Below are 17,160 nucleotides of genomic sequence, written 5' to 3' on the forward strand. Positions count from 1 at the left end.
GGGGGGGCGTGGACTGCGTCCACAGCGGAGGCGGGAATCTTGTCCTCCTCGGACCCTACCTCTGAGGAACTGTCCAAGGACGGGAAAGGGAATGGTATTAATTATCTCTGTGCTATTGAGGACCAGGGAGTGGTTCACTCCAGCCCTCTCCTTTAGAAATCTGATCCCGACCGGACCCAAGCAGGAAAAGTCTTCCGCCTTCTATCTTCCTCAGCCGCTCTGGACTACAACCCCCAGAAGGCGTCGGAGCTATGCTGACTGACTTGCGCAGCGGCGTTCGTTGTAAAGTGCTATGACAACAGGGCGAAGATGGCTTGGAGTTAGGCGGGAGTGGGGAGTTGTCTCTTCCGCCGTTGCTGTCCTCTGTCTGCTACATCCCACTGATTGCCTCCCTCACCATTTCCTCCTCTTTGTGAGAAGCAGGACTTGCCGTTGTTGTGGCCTGCGTGGTTTCTTCCAAGGGATTGATGCCGTTTTCCCTGCGTGTCTCCGGGGTTGACACAGAAAGGATGCAGGTTTACTCCTTGTGGGTGTCGCTCCAACTCTGTGGAGCTGGTGGTGCTCCCTGGTGAGGCTCTTTCTCTCCGTCTGGGACGTGGAACAAGTTGGAGCAGGGGAACGACAGGGAGTAGTGAAGCGAGGGGTTGCTTTGCTCTGCACCCTCCATTCTTGCTCTCGTCGTTTCAGCCCTGGGACCCTGGCAGGCATTCTTCAAGGGAAATCTCCGGAGAGTTCGAGGAAAGGTGGGGCAGGACCCACCTGGTTCAGCATCAGGTAAGAGTATGTCCGAAATTAAACACTGGGAGCGTAAATGCCCTTTCTGTGTTTTGTTTTGTGGGCAAGATCGATCCGCTGATGCCATGGAATGGTTTGGGGGGATATATTGGATGATACGTTTCTTAGGAATGATGTCTGCATTAAAAATAAAACGCAACTAGGAGCACAAAGTGTGAAAATCTTGTGAACATTTTTGAGAAAGGCTGATAAAATTTTTTCAAGATTCCATTCAGAAATGTCACGTGGTGCACAAGCATCCTCTTCCCATGACACTTCAACAGGTCTTGTGAGCCAATGGTCAAAGCAATTCTCAGCCTGTGACTGCAGTAGGATGCATGCACTAATACCCTCTAATTCTTGTAATAGGATTATTGCTTCTCCTTCTCTCTCTATATTGCAGACCACAGCAGTTTAGATGAACTGAGCTGATTTTTATCAGCATTTCCTTTCCCTAATTAAGTCGTACAATTGAATTCAATTTCTTGGAGAAATTCATAGTTTTTGTTTTGTTTTGTTTTTGCCACCTCACTTTTACTTTAAACATGAAACCACATCACACACCTACACAACTTGAAGAAGCTAGGAGGAAAACCATGGGTCGTAACTAAAGTTTTTAGAAATATGTAAAGAGAATGATTGCAGAGATTTTTGTGTGTGTGTTTGTGTGTGAATAGACTAAATCCTTATTTAGAAGCATTAAAAAAAACTTGCAAATAATTTATAAATTGAGTTTAAGGAATTTTTCGTTTTGTGGAATTGTGTGTAATTGCTCTTAAAGTACAACCACACACTTACATTTATGGTTCAAGTTCTTGGTGGAAACATTTATTGAAGGGGAAAAAATCCTATATCATAGTATATAGTAGTTGTTAATGTTTTACATGTTTTGACGGATGTAGTGAGTCTCATCCCTCAGAATAAAGACTTTCAAATAGTTCTCAAAAATTATTGAAACAAAAAAAATTATTGAAATACATGATGTTATTATAAAACTTACCTGTCAATCAACATTTCAGTGAAAGATTACTGTCATTTTAAAATTTTTAATATTTTTAAAAAGATTTTATTTATTTATTTGACAGGTAGAGATCATAAGTAGGCAGAGAAGCAGGCAGAGAGAAGGGGGGGATGCAGGATCCCCGCTAAGCAGAGAGCCTGATGTGGTCCTCTATCCCAGGACCCTGAGATCATGACCTGAGCCGAAGGCAGAGGCTTAACCCACTCAGCTACCCAGGTGCTCCTGTCATTTTTTTTTAAATGTCCCGTTTAAATATTCAATCCAGAAGTTCAGACTGGCATTGCTCAGAGTACATTCCACCACCACCACTTCTATTACTACTACTAAGTTACTAATGACATTTATTTGACACTTAAATTGAGGACATCCTATGGTTAAGCAATTACATGTGTTAGGCTATTTATCTTACCACCCCCCAGAACAATTAGGAGATTAGAAGGTGAGAGACTTGTTTAAAGTCACTCTTCTGAGGTATGGAATGGAAAAGGGAACTCAGATATGTTTAACTCCCTCTCCTATGCTCTTTTGTCTTCTGTGACTTTTATTGAAAATTTTAATACTGATTGCTTATAATATTGTCTTCAAAAGCAGCATTCTTCTAATTCTTTATACACTTGTCATCTTTCTTGCCCCGGATGACCTGATTCCTACTTTCCAAAATTTGAGTAAGCACTAGAATGACCTAGAGAAAGCAAAATTGCAACTATGAACAACAGTGTCAGCAGCTTAGCCTCCTAATTCCAGTATCTGCCTTCTAATCCACATATTCTCTCTCTCTCTCTCTTTTTTTGAAAGGGAGAGAGAAGGGGAGGGGTGAAGGGGTGGGGAGAGAGAGAAAGAGAAAAAGAAATAATTTTAAGCAGTTTCTGCGCCCAGTGTGGAACCACACTCGGGGCTCAATCTCACAACCCTGAGATCATGACCTGAGCTCAAGTCAAGATTGGATGCTTAACAGACTGAGCAACCCAGGTGCCCCCACATTTTCTTTCCATAGGATTCTTGGGGTAATCTTTGTTGCAGCAATTCTTTTAGTCATCCTTCTATGTTATAGGACCAGGCCAATGGGGTGTTAAAACATCCATATCTTAAATGAAGACTAAATCTCAGTAAATTTATTTTTAAAGATTTTATTAATTTTTTTGACAGGGAGAGAGATCACAAGTAGGCAGAGAGGCAGGCAGAGAGAGAGAGAGGGAAGCAGGCTCTCCACTGAGCAGAAAGCCCGATGCGGGGCTCGATGCGAGGCTTGATACGAGGCTCGATCCCAGGACCCTGAGATGATGACCTGACTGAAGGCAGAGGCTTAACCCACTGAGCCACCCAGGCACCCCTAAATCTCAGTAAACTTTGCTGTGGAAGATAATGTATGTAAGTAAGTATTAAAAACGAGGAAATGTTAAGTTTGGAAGAGTATTTCTGGAGTTTAGGGGATAAAGAGATTATCTTCTGTTTATTCTAATGAGACATAAGAAATCAATCACTTGTGGTCATAGGTATGGACATTTTAAAACCTACAAATAATTGTTTTCTAGTCATCCTTTAAAAATTAAATTAGATGGGAGTGCCTGGGTGGCTCAGTTGGTTAAGCATCTGCCTTCAGCTAAGGTCATGATCCCAGGGACCTAGGATCCACCCCTGTGTGGGGCTCCCTGCTCAGCAGGGAGTCTGATTGTCCCTCTGTTCTCCACCCCTCATGTTCTCTCTCTCTCAAATAAATAAAATTAAAAAAAATTATTAGGTATATGAAAATACTTTCTTGCAGTTTTAACTTGCCGTGATTTCAATTACTATCAACAGAGTATATCATTTTAGTCTTTGTCGGGTGTTTAGGACTTCGGAGTAGACAGCTTGCTTTGGGATGCTACTTCTATTACTTATTAGTTGTGACCTCTTGGGTAGGTTTTTAACCTCTCTGTATTCAGGGATACCTGAATAGTAGTACGTGCCTTTTACTTCGTAGTTCTGTTTTGAAGGTTAAAATAGAGTATTTGCAAAGCACTTAGAACACTGCCTGGGACTTAGTAAATGATTAGTAAGTGTTAGCTATTATTTTCCTTTCTAGTGAAGGGAGATGATAGCTATTGAAAACCTGATTTTGGTTATTGTTTTTCATTTACTTAAAACAGAAAATCACTGAGGACCTGGAAGTCTACATTGAATGAATAGGGGATAAAATGCAAATCCTTGTTTCTTATTTTTGTTCAAGGCAGTTAACTAAACCAAATGAAAAATCAGTTCATACATATTTAATATTTTGTTATTCAGCATACTTTTTTGTTTTTGTAACAGGAAGTCCAAGTTTCACAGCTAAAAAATGTCTCTTGTTTCTCCTATATAATTTGTACAGTTCAATGTTACTTTTGTGTATTCACAGATATGTGCAACCATCACTTGCATTGCAGTCAATTTTAGAATATTTTCATCACCTCAGAAAGACTCCTCGCATCTTTTACCTGTAACTCTCCTGTCCTTTTTTTCCCACTGGACCAAAGCAGCACTAATTTACTTTCTGTCTGTATGGATTTGCCTATTATATACATTTTATTTATTTATTTATTTATATGCTTATTTATTTTTAGTTGAAGTAATAGTAATACAATATTTAGTTTGAGATGCATTCTATACATTTTATATAAATGGAATCATAAAATATGTTGTCTTTAGTGACTGGCTTCTTAGAATAATGTTTTCAAGTTTCAGCCAAGTTGTTGTAGTATATATCAGTACTTTTTTATTGCTGAATAACATTCCATTTTATGGATCTGCCAACATTGTGTTTATATATTCATCTGTTGGTAGACATTTGGATCATTTCTACCTTCTGAATAGTGTAAATAATGCTAATATAAATTTTCATGTGTAAGTTTTTATGTGGACATATATTCTCATTTCTCTTGCAACCTTGAACTGGAATTACTGGATCATATGATTAGTCTATGTTTAATTGTTTGAGGAGTTGCCAGATCGCTTTCCAAAGTGGTCATACCATTGTACATTCCCACCAGCCATGTATGAGCATGTTGATTTTTCCACATCTTTGCCCAAACTTGTTTCTATCTGACTTTTTGATTCTAGCTATCATAGTGGGTATAAAGTGGTATCTCATTGTAATTTTGATTTGCATTTCCCTGTTGGCTAATGATGCTGAGCATCTTTTCTTTTGTTAATCAGCCATTTGTATATCTGGCTTGGAGAAATATTTATTCAGATTCTTTGCCCATTTTTAAACTGGGCTTCTGTCTATTATTGAGTCATAAGTGTTCTTTGTATGTTACAGATATGTGTCTTTAAAAAATTTTTTTAAAAATTTATTTGTGAGAGAGAGAGTGAGAGCATAAGCTGGAGGGGAGGCAGAGGGAGAGGGAGAAGCGGGCTCCCTGTTGAGCAGGGAGTCTGATGTGGGGCTCAATCCCAGGACCCTGACATCATGACCTGAGCTGAAGCAGATGTTCAACTAACTGAGCTACCCAGGCACACCCAGATATGTGTCTTTTTATCAGAGATATGATTTGCAATATTTTCTCCCATTCTGTAGTCATTGTTTTCACTTTCTTAGTGTTGTTTGAAGTTTAAAATTTTGGTGAAGTTTTTCTTTTGTTACTTACACTTTTGGTGTCAAGTTTAAGAATCTATCACAATATCTAATATCATGAAGATTTACTTTTAAGTTTTCTTCTAAGAAGTCTTCTAAGAGTTTTATAGTTTTAGTTATACATTAGCATACAGAAAGGTCTTTGTTTCATTTTGAGTTGGGTTTTTTTTTTTTTTAATATGGTTTGAGGTAAGGGTCCAACTTTATTCTTTCTCGTGTTGTTACTTAATTATCCTAGAACCATTTGTTGCAATTTCTCATTGAATGGTCTTAGCATCTTTGTTGAAAGTCAGTTTACCATAGGTGTATAAACTTATTTCTGGGGGCACTTGGTGGCTTAGTGGGTTAAGCCTCTGCTTTCAGCTCAGGTCGTGATCTCAGGGTCCTGGGATCAAGCCCCGCATGGGGCTGGCTCTCTGCTCAGCAGGGAGCCTGCTTCCCCCTCTCTCTCTGCTTGCCTCTCTTCCTACTTGTGATCTCTCTGTCAAATAAATTAAAATCTTTAAAAAAATTATTTTTATTTTTATTTTTTATTTCTGGACGCTCCATTCTTTTCCATTTATCTATATGTCTAGCCTTATGCAGTACTATACTATGCTGAATACTGTTGTTTTGTAGGTAGGTTTTGAAATGGGAAAATCCTCCGACTTAGGTGTTTTTTTTTAAAGATTTTTATTTATTTATTTGACAGAGAGAGAAAGACCAGAAGTATGCAGAGCAGCAGGCAGATAGAGGGGGAAGCAGGCCCCCTGCTGAGCAGAGAGCCTGATGTGGTCCTCAATCCCAGGACCCTGAGACCGTGACCTGAGCCAAAGGCAGAGGCCTAACCCACTGAGCCACCCACGCACCCCAAATCCTCCAACTTTGTTCTTCTTTTTTAAGATTGTCTTGGCTATTTTGATTGCTGGGAATTCTTTTTTTTTTTTTTAATATTTATTTAATTATTTATTTGAGAGCGAGAGAAAGTGTGTGTGTTGGAGAGGGGGAGAGAGAGAGAATCTCTAGCAGACTCTTGGCTGAGTGACGAGCCCCTATACAGGGCTGGATCTCATGACCCTGATATGCCCTGAGCTGAAATCAAGAGTCAGACGCTTAACTGACTGAGCCACTCAGGCGCCCCACTTTCTGGCAATTCTTTTTTTTTTTTTTTTTTTTTTTAAAGATTTATTTATTTATTTATTTGACAGAGATTACAAGTAGGCAGAGAGGCAGGCAGAGAGAGAGAGGAGGAAGCAGGCTCCCTGCTGAGCAGAGAGCCCGATGCGGGGCTCGATCCCAGGACTCTGGGATCATGACCTGAGCCGAAGGCAGAGGCTTTAACCCACTGAGCCACCCAGGCGCCCCCTTTCTGGCAATTCTATATCAACTTCAAAATAAGCTTGTCAATTTGTATGAAGAAGCCATATGGGAATCTGATAAGGATTGCACTGAATCTGTAGATCAATTTGGGAAGTATTGGTTCTTAATAATGTTATAACTTCATGGACATGGGATATTTTCCTTTTTATTTAGATCTTTAATTCTTTCAACTGTGTTTTATAGTTTTCATCATATTTGCTTTATGCTTGTTTTGTTAAATTTACTCCTAGGTATTTTATTCTTTTGCATGTTATTGTAAATGCAGTTGTTATTGAAGTTTCATTTTTTGGATTGTTCATTGAAAATACATAGAAATGCAGTTGATTTTTGTGTATTAATACTTTTGTATCCTTCAATCTTACTTAACTTGTTCATTAACTCTAATAGTTTTTTACCAAATTTCTTAGGATTTTCTATATACTAGATCGTGTCATCTGTGAGTAAAGATAGTTACACTTCTTCCTTTCCAGTCTGGGAGCCTTTTAGTTCTTTTTCTTACCTAATGGCCTGACCTAAAACCTCCAGTACAATGTCGAATAGAAGTTGTGAATATGGACTCCGTACTCTTGGGTCTGATCTTAGCAAAAGAGCATCTAGTCATCCATCATTAAGTATGGTATAAGCCATGGGTTTTGCATAAATGTCCGTTATCAGTTTGAGGAAGTTCTGTTTTATTCCTAGTGTTTTAAGTATTTTTATAATGGAATAGTGTTGGATTTTATTTTGTCAGATGCTTTTTCGAGTTGAGAAGATAAGGTGGTTTTTAATTTTTGTTTTTGTGGGTAGTTTTTATATTGTGGGAAGGTTTTTGATTTAGATTTTCTTTTTCATCTTTAGTCAGCAACAGATAGCTGGAATCAAGTTGAATAATGCTGATGTCCTGCTCCTTGAGGAAAGATAATTCTCTGACTGGGAGTTATGAGGAGAGGGTGCCTCTATTGGTGGCTGTACCAGTCTGGAGTGGAGTTTCTATCTTGTTTTGAGCTAGGAGTGAGGAGATAAGGAGTGAGCATTGTTTTTTTTAAATACTACAGACTCTTAATTTTCTTACTGAGTTTTAGTAGATTTTTTGTTTCTTTATTTTCTATATAGTCTTAGGACAATTTCCAGAGACTTTTTTTAAATTTTTTTTTATTTTTAAAGATTTTATTTATTTACTTGTCAGAGAGAGAGAGAGAGAGAGAGCGAGCACAGGCAGACAGAATGGCAGGCAGAGGCAGAGGGAGAAGTAGAACTCCCCGCTGAGCAAGGAGCTTGATGCGAGACTTGATCTCAGGACACTGGGATCATGACCTGAGCCGAAGGCAGCCGCTTAACCAACTGAGCCACCCAGGCATCCCAATTTCCAGAGACTTTAAATGATTGTTTTAAAAAATAATTTTCTCCAGTTTTGCTGGGGAGTGGGTCCATGGAGCTTCTCATATGTCATTCTGAAAGTGAAATCCTCTGAAATTTTTAAATTTTAAATTGTATAGCATAGGGGCACCTGGGTGGCTCAGTGGATTAAAGCCTCTGCCTTCAGCTCAGGTCATGATCCCAGGGTCCTGGGATCAAGCCCCGCATCGTGCTCTCTGTGTGCCTCTCTGCCTACTTTTGATCTTTGTCAAATAAATGAACAAAATCTTTTAAAAAAAATTGTATAGCATAATGCTTATGGGAGACATACTTATGTTATCGAAAGATTTGGTGAGGGTTCCAGTAGATAACAAAGTACTCTGTAAGACTATTAAAGAGTAAGTTAAAAAGTTATTATATACAAGCATATTGGGAATACAACTGCTGTGTGCAAAGAGAAAAATTTTTAAAGATTTTATTTATTAATTTGAGAATCACCTGGGGATATTGTTTGAGGTGGGGCTGAGGTTTTGCAGTGGTGGTCCATGGACTACACTTTGGGTAGCAAGGAGCTAAACAATATAGGAAAGGAGGGCTTAAGCAATTAATGAAGTGGAAGGTGACTAAGGAGAAACTGATAGAGCAGGAGAAAGAGGAAGGAACTAAATGTTGCCTGTGTTATTTTGTCAACAGGAATAGATCTTAAATTTTATGATTGCAGTCCTTGAAGAATTAGTGCTTGATGACATTCCCATTTACAGACAATATTGGAGAGTTAGTTTTTCATATTGGAGGGTATTTTCATTTTTATTTTAGCAAGCTGAACAAATTTGCTCATTAACAAAGATTTTTGAGTCCACTTTCACATAATAGCAGTTTTCTCCTGATGCAATCATGTGTGTTTATAGTCATTTTGATTTTTTTATTTTAAAGATTTTTATTTATTCATTTGTCAGAGAGAGTGGGCACAGGCAGACAGAGAGGCAGGCAGAGGCAGAGGGAGAAGCAGGCTCCCCGCTGAGCAAGGAGCCCGATGTGGGACTCGATCCCAAAACCCCGGGATCATGACCCGAGCCGAAGGCAGCTGCCCAACCAACTGAACCACCCAGGTGTCCCCATTTTGATTTTTTTAAAAAAGATTTGTTTATTTATTTGCCAGAGAGAGAGAGAGAGACTGAGCACAAGCAGGGGGAGTGGCAGGCAGGGGGAGAAGTAGGCTCCCTGCTGAGCAGGGAGCTCATGGGGGACTCAATTCCAGAACCCTAGGACCATGATCTGAGCTGAAGGCAACTGCTTAACTGACTGAGCCACCCAGGTGTCCCTCACTTTAATTTTTTTATATTATTTAATAGCATTGATGGAAAAAACTCTTCTCTACGACCATTATTGGGTGTTTAATATGGTCTCTAGGCATGTCCCATGAGGTTCTCTTCTGCTTACATGAGGGGAAAGATACCCCTTTGGATATTGAGATCTTTTCTTCCTATTTTCTCTCCTTGAGACTCCTTTTAAACTGGCTGATGCAGAATGTGTACAAAGGATCTCATACTTGTTGGTTAGTCTGTTGTTTCTATTTTAGACTATGTCTCCAAATGGAGTTTTGATCCCTAGCTTTTATTCTTTATGACATATCAGCAACATAGAGCTGGCCACTCTCTTTCTAGATACACCTTTTCCCCTACTTCCTTCCAGAAGGCACACTCCTGGTTTTCCTTTGGTATCATTGGATGCCCCTCTTCAGTTTTCTTTTCTTTTTTACCCTGGCCTTTGACCCCAGAGCCCAGTTTTTCTACCTTGGAAGTTTGTGTCCGATTTCCTCCAGGACTCCACCCCTCCGCCCCCACAGCCCAGCCTCATGCACCTTTTCTCTTTTTTTCATTATACTTTTTATTCTTTCACTGTAATAAATCATAGCCATGATGATAACTATATGAAGAGTGCTGTGAGTCCTCCAAGTGAGTCTTTGAGTGTTGTTGAATTTGGGCAATATTCTGCTCTGGGCTGCAGGAGAATTATGTATCTTTACACTGATACTCTTAATAGTGTGTAACAACTTTCCATATGTATCTGGAGTATATAATGAAAATATATGGTACTTATGAAGTACTGTTACTTTCCTCTTAAATAAAAATAAGTTTAGTAAAAGCATAATAAAGTGTTTGTTACGTATTTTGTATACTTGCTGCCAGGTTTGAAGTTTAGTCATCTGGCAATCTGTATGGTTATATAATGCCATTAGTAATAACGAGTGATGCAGATGTTTTTCAGAAACTCTCCCACATGTGTTAAAACTCATTATAGGCTTATTAACTGCTGTGTTTTTTCCCCTTTACTTCCATCAACACTTTGTCGTTATCTGACTAATTACTTTTTTAGTGGAAAGGGAGGCCTTGGATGGAGTTTGTTTGGTTTTTTTCCTGTTTATTTCTTTAAACTTGTCATCTGAAAAAATATTATACTCACATAGAAATTATAAAAGTAATGATTTCCCAGTGGCAGCAGAACAATTATCAAACTACTGAATTGATGTTAGTATAGTACTATAACTAAACTATAAATCTTATTTTAAAAATATCTTATTGGATTTCACTAGGTTTTACATTACATACACTTTTCTTCTTGGAATATAGCTCAAAGAAATTAAAATTTATCCCATGAAACCACCACCAAAACCAGGGTTCAGAACTTTTCTATTATCCCAAAGAAATTCCCTTCTACTAGCCCATTAAAGTCACCCCTCCCCTTAACCCTGGCAATCACTGATCTGTTTTCCATCCATTTAATTTTTTCATTTTGAAAATGTTATAGAAATGGGATTATTTAGGGGCTTCTGGGTGGCTCAGAGGGTTAAAGCCTCTGCCTTCGGCTCAGGTCATGGTCCCGGGGTCCTGGGATCGAGCCCCGCGTCGGGCTCTCTCCTTGGCGGGGAGCCTGCTTCCTTCTCTCTCTCTCTCTGCCTGCCTCTCTGACTTCTTGTGATCTCTCTCTGTTGAAAAAATAAAAAAAAAAAAAAAAAAAAGAAATGGGATTATTTAATATGTGATCTTTTGGGATTAGGCTTTTTTTTTTTTTTTTTCCCCCACTCAGCATAATGCCCTTGAGATCCATCCAAGTTCTTATTTCATTTAAAAAAATTGCCAAGGGGTGCCTGGGTGGCTCAGTGGGTTAAGTCTCTGCCTTCGGCTTTGGTCATGATCTCAGGGTCCTGGAATCGAGCCCCGCATCGGGCTCTCTGCTCAGTGGGGAGCCTGCTTCCCCCCTCTCTCTGCCTGCCTCTCTGTGCCTACTTGTGATCTTTCTCTCTGTCAAATAAATAAATAAAATCTTAAAAAAAAATTGCCGAGTTTTATCTGTGGTAAGGATTTACCATAGTTTATTTGTTCATGCATTGAAGTACATTTGTTTCTTTTCTTCAGTGTCGGTTATAAAAAAATATATCATAAAAAGGGTAAAAACTGTGGCAATGGCTAATATTTATTGAGTGCTTATATGTGGCAAGTATTGTGCTAATAATACCATGTTCCTTTTTTCCCAAACTAAAAGTTTTTATTTTGATTTTCAATTGTGATAAAATATACGTAACATAAAAATGCCATCTTAACCATTTTTAAGTGTACAATTCAGTACTGTTAAGTACATTCACATTTTTGTGCAACCAGTCTCCAGAACTCTTTACCTTACAAAACTGAATCTCTATACCCAATAAATAAAAGCTCCCCACTTCTTTCACACCCCAAACGTGGCAAACACTACTCTACTCTCTATGAATTTGGTTACTCTAGATACTTCATTTAAGTGGAATCATGCCGTATTTGTTTTTGTGACTGGTGTATTTCACTTAACATAATGTTCTCAAGGTTTTTCCATGTTGTTGCATAGGTCAGAGTTTCCTTCCTTTTTAAGATATTCCATTGTATGTATATACCACATTTTGTTTATTCAGTCATTCATTGATGGACACTTGGGTTGCCTCTACCTTTCAGATATTGTGACTAATGCTGCTATGAACATGGGAGTACAAATATCTCTTTGAATTCTTGTTTTCATTTCTGTTGAATAGATACCCAGAAGTGAAATGGGTGGATCATATGGTAATTTATATTTTTTTATTTATTTATTTGTTTGTTTGTTATTTTATTTTATTTTAGAGGGAGAGAGAGCAGGGAAGAGGGGCGGAGGAGAGGGAGAGAGAGAATCTTAAGCAGGTCCCATGCCCAGCACGGAGTACAGTAAAGGACTCGATCTCACATCCCTGGAATCATGACCTGAGCTGGAATCAACAGTCGGATGCTTAACTGACTGAGCCACCCAGTAGTCCTGGTAATTTATATTTTTAATTTTTTGAGGAACCACCATAGAGTTTCCATAGTGGTTACAGTCTTTTAGATTTTCACCAACAGTGCACTAGGGTTCCAGTTACATTCCATTCTTGCCAACACTTGTTTTTTTCTAGTTTTTTTTTTTTTTGGGGGGGGGTTGTTGTTGTTGTGGGCGTGAGGTGGTATTTCATTGTGTTTGTGATTTGCGTTTCCCTAATAATTAGTGATGTTGAACATTGTTTCACATGCTTTATGGCCATTTGTATATCTTCTTTGGTGAAATGTCCTTTGCCCATTAAAAAAATTTTTTTTGTTGTGGATATGTATGGTATGGGTTCTTTATGTATTGTGTATGTTAGCCCTTTATTAGATATGTAATTTGCAGATATTTTCTTCCATTCCATAGATTATTTCTACTGTGTTCTTATTCCTCTCAACATCATTCTTTATTTTATAGATGAAGAAGCTGAAGTATAGGGAGGTTTGGTAACTTTTAGTAACCCTTCACTGATTTAATGATTTGTATGGAACTCGGATTCAAATTTGCACTAGTCCTTCTCCAGAGTCTGCACTTTTCACTACCACATGATTCTCAGCTAGTTCCTTGGCAAACTTAATGAAAGCAAGTGGTCTTGCTTTCTGTGATTAGCCTATATGGAAGGCCTGCTTTAGGAAGCAGATTGATTTAGGTTTTTTTAAACGTATAGTTGATCCTCATTGTTTGCAGATTACCTATTTGTGAGTTTACCTATTTGCTAAAATTTATTTGTAATACCAAAATCAATACTCATGGTGCTTTTGGGTGATTTGTGGTCATGCATAGAGTGGCAAAAAATTTGAATCACTTATTCCCAGCAGATATCAACCACAGGAACTGCCTATAAACAAGTATCCTTTTCAGGGTCTGCTTAGTGTCATGTTTTCCACATCTCTGTGGTTTGGGTTTATTTATTTGTTTGTTTTAATTTTTGTTGCTTAAAAAGGTCCCCAAATATAATAGTGAAGGATTTTAATGTTCCTAAATGTGAGAAGGTTGCCATGTACCTTATAGAGAAAATGTATGTATCAGATAAGCTTCCTTCAGGTATGAGTTACAGTGTTGTTGACTGTTGAGTTGAATGTTCGTGAATTAGTAGTGTATTAAATAAAGTATCTTTAAACAGTGACTCACAAAAAACAAAGTTATGTATTGAATGGTTCATGAAAATATTGTGACTGGAGGTTCACAAGAGGCCAACTTTCTGTTTCCCCTAGGAACAGTAGTACAGTATTTGCTAATTCAGTGTTTGCCTCAACCTTATAGAATGGGATGTCTTTGAATAAGGAATATTGACTGCATTTCCTAACATTTATTTAAATCAGTGTAGCAGGAAGGAAAGGCTCATTTATGTTGAATAAATGAACTCTCATAGACTCCCAGGGTGTGTGATGTTTGTTTTGTAAATCAAGAGGTTCAGTGGGCTTTCACATTTACCATATTAGTAATTCAATAGAAGATGTTGCTGGTATATCCTCATTCTAGATGAGGAATCAAAGCAGAGAGAGGTTTTGTGGGTGGTTAGTGATATAGTGGTATAAATACATCCACACTCAGCTTTCCTTGTTCTTTTTTAGGGTGAATTTCCCTCTTCTGCTTTGCCTTTCTACAAATAGAATGGGGAAAGCGTACAAATGCTTTTTGAGTACTTATAATGTACCAGTTCAGTGTTTGTCATTTGATTTCATTTGTTCTTCTCAGCAGTTCATTGTGACAAGAGATGCTATGGTTTTTCCAATGACCAAAATGAAGGAAAATTAGGTATTTTGCTAAGGAATTATGTACTAACTAGTGCTGTTTAAATTTGAAGCTTGCCTCCAAATAATTTTTTTGAACTTAGTGTCATTCTCTACCAAACGTTCCAGAAAAGAGAACTGACGCAACATTTATGTATAAAAATTTTCAGACTGACTCTCTAATTGTGTTGCAAAACATCTGATTATGTTTTCAGGTGTTTGGATTTGTGGTTTCACATATTTCTGCAAAATATAAAAAAATCAAGTTCAGAAATGTTTTTCTTAACATTGTCCAAGTTTAATTTGCTATGCTTTAAGAGATAATTAATTTATAATTCTTGGTGTGAGGTAGATTTTTACTATAAATAAATGTTTTCTTTTTCTAGTGAACAAAAATGTCTTTATTTAAAGCCCGTAATTGGTGGTCTACTGTTCTGGGAGAAAAAGAAGAATTTGATCAAGGCTGTTTGTGTTTGGGTGATGTTGACAATACTGGAAATGGACAAGGTAAGCAACTTATGACTATGCATCTTGGAGCAAAGCTTTACTGAGAAAAAATAAAAATGACTTCATTTTTTATAGTATACTTATACACTTTAAAGTATACTTACACAACTTAAGTGAACTGTCATAATTATGCCTAATTTTGAAGGTAGTTTTCCTTATAATATTTCGGAGGTAGCAGGCTGATAAATACAGTTCTTCTGTTTTGCTCTTTGTGTTTTTCTGGTTTGTGTTGATTCTGTCATGTGATTTGGAACTGAAAAAATATTACAAGGCAATATTTAATTTGTTTTCGTTTGTTATAAAACTTTTCATTTTTTTGCAAAATTAGGTAGAGCTACTAATATGTTTTTAATTTTGAAGTTTTTTAAGAAATTATTTTCAAGGAAAATTATACATTTAAAAACTTTTGAATTTGAAAGCCATTCATATCAGAATGGAAAAATTATTCTAGCTCTATTTGTTGGTAGAAAACAATTATTAAATCATTGCTTTCATTTTCATATTATGATTTTGACAACAGCATTCTGTCTTATATTATTTGCTTCTGTTTGCATCTTCATTTTTTTTTTTTTAAGATTTTATTTGTTTATTTGACAGGCAGAGACAAGTAGAGAGGCAGGCAGGGAGAGAAAGGGGGCAGCAGTCTCCCCGCTTAGCAGAAAGCCTGATGTGGGGCTAGATCCCAGGACCCTGGGATCATGACCTGAGCCGAAAGCAGAGACTTTAACCCACTAAGCCACCCAGGCGTCCCTGCCCCCTACATCTTCATATTTTTTGAAGTGGTTTCTAAAACATTGTACTTCTGTATCATTGCTATTTGAAACTTGTATTTGGTTTTACTGTTATTTAGTCATGAGCTTTTCCTTTTCTTTTTTGTAATCCGGATAGTTGTTGGCCTCTTAAAAAGAAAACTGATAATCACTCTTTAACTCAATGTGTATAAATATTGTTTCCGTACATTTTCTTCATTCTATTTCTCTTGCATATAATAAAAACAGTAGAATTTTGGGGACAAGGTAAAAGGAGAAAATTATATTGGCAGAGAAGAATGGGAGGTACTAAGTAAGCTGTGCTGAGCACCTGAATTATTTCTAAGGAAAATCTGGGCTCTGTCCTTCCACTAATAGGAGATCGTAAGGTCTTATACTCAGAGGGTGTCCTGAGAGGTTCCTCAAAGATTATCAACCTTGTCTCCTGCCTGTTTGTTGACACTAAAATAAAATAAAATAAAATAAATAAAATTCCTTTATTATTTGGCAATACAGATACTCAGGCTACAAAAATATATGCCAAAGAGAACAAACCCATGTCCAAACTAACAAAAGATCAAGTTTCTTGGAAACTATCCTGATTGATTGTCTGAATAGTTTACTGTTCACTCATCATTTCTATTAGAGCTCTTCACTGGGGTGCCAGAAGTGGATTACCAGTTACCAGTGTGCTTCCTCCCAATTTGTGGCCAGCTGAGAAGTTTCCTCTATTTTCCCAAGGATACTATACAAAAATCATTTCATGTGTGTGTCCCACATAGAAAAAAAATTGCCTATCATTTCTCAAAGCTTGGACTACCAGTATCATCTTATTCTGGGATGATTGTTATATATGAAGTTTTTCTATCTTAGATATATAGCTCCTGTAAGGTCGTATTTCCCGGAAGTAGGTGGATTGGAAGGCTGGGCTTTTGTGTCTGCAATTTTCGATAAGCTCCAAAGTTGAGTGGTGACACAGTACAGTTTAAGGATAATTCTCATTGATCTTATAGGACAGGAGATAAATGAGAGTAATTTGGGACATGCTCTATTTGAGATAGGACTGTCTAGTAGGCAGAATAGAGGTAATGATTTTTAAAAAAAATTTTATTAAAATTTTTTTTTTTTAGAAATAGAGTACGCATTTAGTGTAGGGTAGGGGTAGGGGGAGAGGGAGAGAGAGAATCTTAAGCAGGCTTCAGGCCTAACACAGAGCACAATGCAGGGCTCTATCTCATGACTGACCTCTTGAACTGAGTCAAAATCAAAAGTCAGATGCTTAACCGAGTGAGCCACCCAGGTGCCCCAGTGGTAGTGATTTTGAAATGAACCATATACTGGTTGTATTTGAAGCCCTGAGAATGTGTGAAAATGCACAGGGAAAGAAGGTGGAATAAGATGGAAAGAATCTTAGGACCATAACCTGAAGAATACAAGCATTGAAGGGGGAGGTTTGAGAAGGGTAGTCGGTAATAGATTCTGAGAAGGGCAGGCAGAGAGGCAGGAGAACTAGTTGGGCTAATACCTGGCAGGCAAGGTTTAGTGACATGACGACTGAAGTTTCCATTTAGCAGCAAGTAGCCATTAGTGTTCTAATGGTCATTAGTGTTCAAGTGGCCATTTAACAAGTGGCTCATTTGTGTTATCCATGAGGGTGGATGAGTGGGCACAATGGTAACAAAGTCTAGATTTTCAGTGAGTGAAGGAATGGAGGTGGGGAAGACTGAGTGT

At 37.8% G+C, this 17,160-nt stretch overlaps 1 protein-coding gene across 1 annotated transcript in view; it reads left to right on the plus strand.

Moving 5' to 3' along the window:
* The first annotated feature begins 3 nt into the window (after positions 1–3).
* Positions 4–17,160, plus strand: part of BBS9 (Bardet-Biedl syndrome 9) — a 452,280-nt gene continuing 435,123 nt past the window's right edge. The window contains exons 1-2 of the mRNA XM_080818332.1: positions 4–774; positions 14,560–14,680. Of these exons, the coding sequence (XP_080674458.1) occupies positions 14,569–14,680 (112 nt within the window). The 5' untranslated portion in view covers positions 4–774; positions 14,560–14,568. The remainder of the gene's footprint in view (positions 775–14,559; positions 14,681–17,160) is intronic.

The sequence above is a fragment of the Martes martes genome, assembly GCF_963455335.1.
Source record: "Martes martes genome assembly, chromosome: 11".
Taxonomy (NCBI): domain Eukaryota; kingdom Metazoa; phylum Chordata; class Mammalia; order Carnivora; family Mustelidae; genus Martes; species Martes martes.